Genomic DNA, 5940 nt, shown 5'->3' on the forward strand with positions numbered 1-5940 from the left:
CAAGTTAGTTTCTTTTCTTTCTACATGTATGTATCTGTAGTATACACCTACTGTATTTCACAATCACTGGCATCAGATAGCTTTATGGGGGAATTATGCTATAGCGGTTACTCCCTGCCCTTCTCTGCTCCTTCCCCATTCTACCCCCCTGTGTGTGTCTTGCAGGTGGGATAATGGGTGGACTTCTCTTCCTGTGTGCTGTGGCGGCTCTGCTGGGGACATCCCTTGGCTGTCCAGAACCCTGCTCCTGTGTGGATAAATACAACCAGCAGTTTGTCGACTGCACCTACAAGAAGCTGCAGAAGGTGCCGGGTGGCTTACCTTCCAATGTCACCACCCTCAGCCTCTCCGCCAACAAGATCAGCTCGCTGAAGAGGTCTCACTTTGTGGGGGTGATTCAGGTCACCTCACTGTGGCTGGCCCACAACGAGATTAGCTCGGTGGAGAAAGGGACGTTGCGTGCCCTGGTGCACCTCAAGAACCTGGACATCAGCCATAACCTGCTGGTGGACTTCCCCTGGGGAGACCTGTCCAGCCTGCCCGCCCTCCAGCTGCTGAAAATGAACAACAACCGCATGGTCAACCTGCCCTTGGACGCTTTCATCAACCTGAGTGATCTGAGGTCCCTCAGGATCAACAACAACCTGTTCCCTGTCATCCGGGAGGGGACTTTTGAGCCTCTCGCCTCCCTCTCCCACATCCAGATCTACAACAACCCCTTCCATTGCTCCTGCCCCCTCATGTGGCTCAAGAAGTGGACAGTGGAAGCCCAGGTAAAGGTAGCCGAGAATGACTCTATTGTCTGCGCCTCCCCTGTGGAGCTCCGGGGTACCCCCATCTCCAGACTCCCAGACCTGCCCTGCGAAGCCCCCTCTGTGCAGTTGAGTTATCTCCCAAACCTGGACAGCACGGAGCTGTACGATGGGTTCATGCTCACTTTGCAGTGTCAAGTCACTGGGAGTCCCCAACCAACCATCCAATGGAGGGTCCGCAATGCCACGCAAGAAGCTGAGATCCAGCCACCCACGGCAGGGCAAGAGAGGAATGATTTTCCCCAGTCCCTGGTGTCCGTCCGCTTCCTGGTGTTTGAGAACGGCACCCTGGTGATCCCTCACCTCAGCAAGAAGTTGGAAGGGACCTACACTTGCCAAGCCACTAACGAGATGGGTAGCAGCCAGAGCTCGGTCAACGTATCCGTGGCCGGACCGCAGAAATACCCCACCAAGACCATGCAGAACCCAGATGTGAGCAAGACGCTGCCCGAGGGCAAAAAGCCTGCAGTGAAGGCATCCGGGAACAGTGTACTGAATGCGGACAAGATAGAGGAGAAGACAAAAAGTCTCCTCCCCACCTTGCAGACCCAGGGGGCCGCTGGCAGTGAGGTGGGCATCCAGGACACCCTGGAACATCCGCTGGCCTTTGAAAAGAAGTGTGGGCCAAGTGCAGGTGCTCAGCATGTGTCCAACCACGCATTCAACGAGAGCACCAACCTGAAGCCTCACATCTTTGACCTAGGGGTGATTGCTTTGGACGTGTCTGAGAAGGACGCCAGGGTGCAGATAACCCCATATCACACCGAACCAGGAGCGGACCAGCTCCGGATGCTGTACTTGTGCCAGGAAGGTGCAAGGGGCCACTCCTTGGTCCAGTGGTCAGAGATTGAAGACCGGGTGAACTCCTACTGGTTCCGTGGGTTGACGCCGGGCACCAACTACTCGGTGTGTCTGACCTACAAGGGAGAGGACTGCCAGGTGCAGGTGGTCTTCACCACCAAGAAAGAGGTCCCCTCTCTGATCATCATCATTGTGGTGAGCATCTTCCTGCTTGGGCTGGCCACCATACCTCTTATGGGAGCAACCTGCTGCCACCTTCTCTCTAAGTACCACGGCAAGAACTATAAGCTTATCATGAAGACCCACAAACCGGACCCCATGGAGAAGCCCATTGCCGCTGACTTTGACCCAAGAGCCTCCTACATGGAGTCAGAGAAAAATTTTGACCCTAGCGAGGCTGGAGAGGGGGAGGCCGAGGCAGACGCAACCCCAGTGGAAGGGGAAGGGGAGGTGGAGGGTAGTATGTTGGATGAGACCCTCACAAGCTCCCTATCCAAAACTAACCAGGAGGAGTTTGAGGTGGGGTCAGAGTATAGTGACCGGCTCCCTTTGGGAGCCGAGGCGGTGACCATCTCCCAGGAGATCAATGGTAATTACAAGCAGCCTGCACGCTGACATGGGGCAGGGGGTCTTCCCCTACCCCCCACACCAAACCCCCAAAAATGAGAGTTGTTCCCAGGTACTAGTGTACAATAACTGGTTTTATTGCTGATGGTGCCAGGCATGTGTAGTAATGTCTGTATGTATGTGCTTGGCGTGTGTTTGTTAGGGTGTAGACAGGAGTACATATATGTTGGTGCGCAGAGCACTGTGTATGTGTATTTGGGCAGAGCAGTGTATCAGCATGTGTGCAGAGCAGGGTGTATGTGTATTTGTACAGAGCAGTTTGTATCTCTGTGTGCTGAGCAGTGTGTATCTCTTTGTGCAGAGCAGTGTATATATGTATGTGTGCAGAGCAGTATGTATCTGTATGTGTGCAGAGCAGTGTGTATCTGTATGTGGGCAGAGCAGTGTGTATCTGTATGTGGGCAGAGCAGTGTGTATCTGTATGTGGGCAGAGTAGTGTGTATCTGCATGTGAGTAGATTGGGTATCTGCATGTGTGCAGAACAGTGTTTATCCGTATATGTGCAGAGCAGTGTGTATATGTATATGTGCAGAGCAGTGTGTATATGTATATATGCAGAGCAGTGTGTATCTGTATGCATGCAGAGCAGTGTGTATCCGCATGTGTGTAGAGCAGTGTGTATGTGTATTTGTGCAGAGCAGTGTGTATCTGTATGTGTGCAGAGCACTGTGTATACACATGTGTGAATAGCAGTGTATATCTGTATTTGTGCAGAGCAGTGTGTATCCGCATGTGTGCAGAGCAGTGTGTATCCGCATGTGTGCAGAGCAGTGTGTATCTGTATGTGTGCAGAGCAGTGTGTATTCGCATGTGTGGAGAGCAGTGCGTATCTGTATGTGTGCAGAGCAGTGTGTATCTGTATGTGTGCAGAGCAGTGCGTATCTGCATGTGTGCTGAGCAGTGTGTATCTGCATGTGTGCATAGCAGTGTGTATCTGTATGTGGACAGAGCAGAGTGTATGTGTGCAGAGCAGTGTGTATCTGTATACATGCAGAGCAGTGTGTATCCGCATGTGTGCAGAGCAGTGTGTATGTGTACTGTATTTGTGCAGAGCACTGTTTATCCGCAAGTGTGCTTAGCAGTGTATATCTGTATGTGGGCAGAGCAGTGTGTATCCGCATGTGTGCAGAGCAGTGTGTATCTGTATGTGTGCAGAGCAGCGTGTATCTGTATGTGTGCATAGCAGTGTATATCTGTATGTGTGCAGAGCAGCCTGTATCTGTATGTGTGCAGAGCAGCGTGTATCTGTATGTGTGCATAGCAGCGTGTATCTGTATGTGTGCATAGCAGTGTGTATCTGTATGTGTGCAGAGCAGTGTGTAGCTGTATGTGTGCAGAGCAGCGTGTATCCGCATGTGTGCAGAGCAGTGTGTTTCTGTATGTGTGCAGAGCAGCGTGTATCTGTATGTGTGCAGAGCAGTGTGTATCTGCATGTGTGCAGAGCAGTGTGTATCTGTATGTGTGCAGAGTAGTGTGTATCTGCATGTGTGCAGAGCAGTGTGTATCCGCATGTGTACAGAGCAGTGTGTATCCACATGTGTGCAGAGCAGTGTGTGTGTGTATATATGGGAATAGCCCAGTGTTTCTGAGTGCAGAGCAGTGTGTATTTGTAAGTATTTTTGTAACAGTGTATGTGCACAGCTATGTATACCTGCATGTATGCAGCGTAATGTATATAAGCCTGTGTGTGCAGAGCAGTGAATATGTGTGTGAGCCTACATGTATATAGCTATTCATTTATATTTAATATTATTTATTAGCCTGTGTATATATATATATATATATATACACACATATGTGTGTTTGTATGTTGGTGCAGAGCAGTGTGTACTTGCATACACATGTGCAGAGCCGTGCATGTCTGCATGCACATGTGCAGACCCGTGCATGTCTGCATACACATGTGCAGAGCCGTGCATGTCTGCATGCACATGTGCAGAGCCATGCATGTCTGCATGCACATGTGCAGAGCCGTGCATGTCTGCATACACATGTGCAGAGCCATGCATGTCTGCATACACATGTGCAGAGCCGTGCATGTCTGCATACACATGTGCAGAGCCGTGCATGTCTGCATACACATGTGCAGAGCCGTGCATGTCTGCATACACATGTGCAGAGCAGTATAACTGTGTGTACCTTGCCCCAGCATTAAAAGAGTTGTAATGCCCATTTAAAAACAAAACAGTTTGGTATTGTGTTAGGTTTAATGCTGGAGAGCGATCATTACAGGGCAGCAGGGGCTGGCTCAGGTTGTCCTGGTCTTACACGTGGTACAGCGTGGGAGGTATGACCCCCAGACAGATCCTAATAATCCATAGGACTGGGAGATCTATGACTATCTGAACCTGACCCTATTAATCTATAGGTCTATAGGACTGGGAGATCTAGGACTGTCTGAGCCTGACCCTATTACTCTATAGGACTGGGAGATCTAGGACTGTCTGATCCTTACAGCATTCATATTTTAATATGGGATATATAAAACAGGACTGCATCACCTTGACCCTTAATCTACTATTATGGCATTTATCAAAATCATGACTGTCACTATTAAATTATAGGGACGGGATATAAAACCAGGACTGTCTGATCCTGGCCCTATTCATATAGCAGGGTGGATATATGGGCTACACAGGATCAGGAAAGAATCCAGATGTATCCTTATCACAACGAGTTCCTGTTGTGTCATGGACAACGATTAGTAAATAAGGGTTATCTCATTCCCCTGGGGGGGGGGGGGGGGGGGGGGGTCCTGATAGCATTAAAACAAGAGGATTATGGGAACTAATCTTAGGGCAGAGCGCGGCAACATTAACCCTTTCCGTGCCGCAGGCTATAAGATGGAGGTCTATAAGAGCACAATGTCTTTCATTTATTTCCTAAATAATATTTTGTAATATTATTGTTTTTCAAAGGCAGCCCCCCCCCCACCCGAGACTCCCGTACCAGTTTAATTCATATCACGGATCCCTGGGAATCTGGGGAGACCTCCATTTTAAAATCCCGGAGTACATCCAATTTTAAACGCTTCTATCTCCTGAACAACAACAACAAAAAAACAACACCCTGCATTGGAAATGGACGATTAGAGATCGCATACAGTAAGCTTGCTTCTTATTTCTCCTCCAAATGGTGGAGGGGGGGGGGGGGGGAAGGGGAGTTTAAGTTTAAAAAAAAACACATTTTTGAAAAATTTGATTTTGGGGGAGAGAGGAGGTGTCTCCTTGGGTTGAGGGGGGGAGCTGCCCCCTCGCTGGCAGTGACGGGGTTAAGCCCACTGGCGCTGCTCCCCTGCTGCGAGGCTGTGACGGGGTTAATAAGGGAGGAAACTTGGAACTGTATATAGGCCACGAACTGCTGTAAAGTGTCACTGTGCACACCACAAAACACACATAAACAAACACAATCATCGCACAAACACACATACACACATTGCATATGTATATATAATCGCATGCGCACACATACTGTATTCAGTATATATATATATATATATATATATATATAAACACATACATATATATATATATATATATATATATATATATATATATATATATATATATATATATATATATTACACTACACACATCCCACACACATACTGTACAGTATATGTATATAACACACACACACAATATATACAGTGATGTGAAAAAGAAAGTACACCCTCTTTGAATTCCATAGCTTTACATAT

The 5940-nt window shown here is 48.4% G+C and overlaps 1 protein-coding gene across 1 annotated transcript; it reads left to right on the top strand.

Moving 5' to 3' along the window:
- Positions 1-138: 138 nt before the first annotated feature.
- On the top strand, positions 139-4981 carry ISLR2 (immunoglobulin superfamily containing leucine rich repeat 2). Its single transcript, XM_075584851.1, has one exon. The coding sequence runs from the start codon at positions 174-176 to the stop codon at positions 2226-2228; it is 2055 nt and encodes a 684-aa protein (XP_075440966.1). The 5' UTR covers positions 139-173; the 3' UTR covers positions 2229-4981.
- The last annotated feature ends 959 nt before the right edge of the window (positions 4982-5940 follow it).

Source organism: Ascaphus truei, unplaced genomic scaffold (genome assembly GCF_040206685.1).
Source record: "Ascaphus truei isolate aAscTru1 unplaced genomic scaffold, aAscTru1.hap1 HAP1_SCAFFOLD_786, whole genome shotgun sequence".
Classification (NCBI taxonomy): domain Eukaryota; kingdom Metazoa; phylum Chordata; class Amphibia; order Anura; family Ascaphidae; genus Ascaphus; species Ascaphus truei.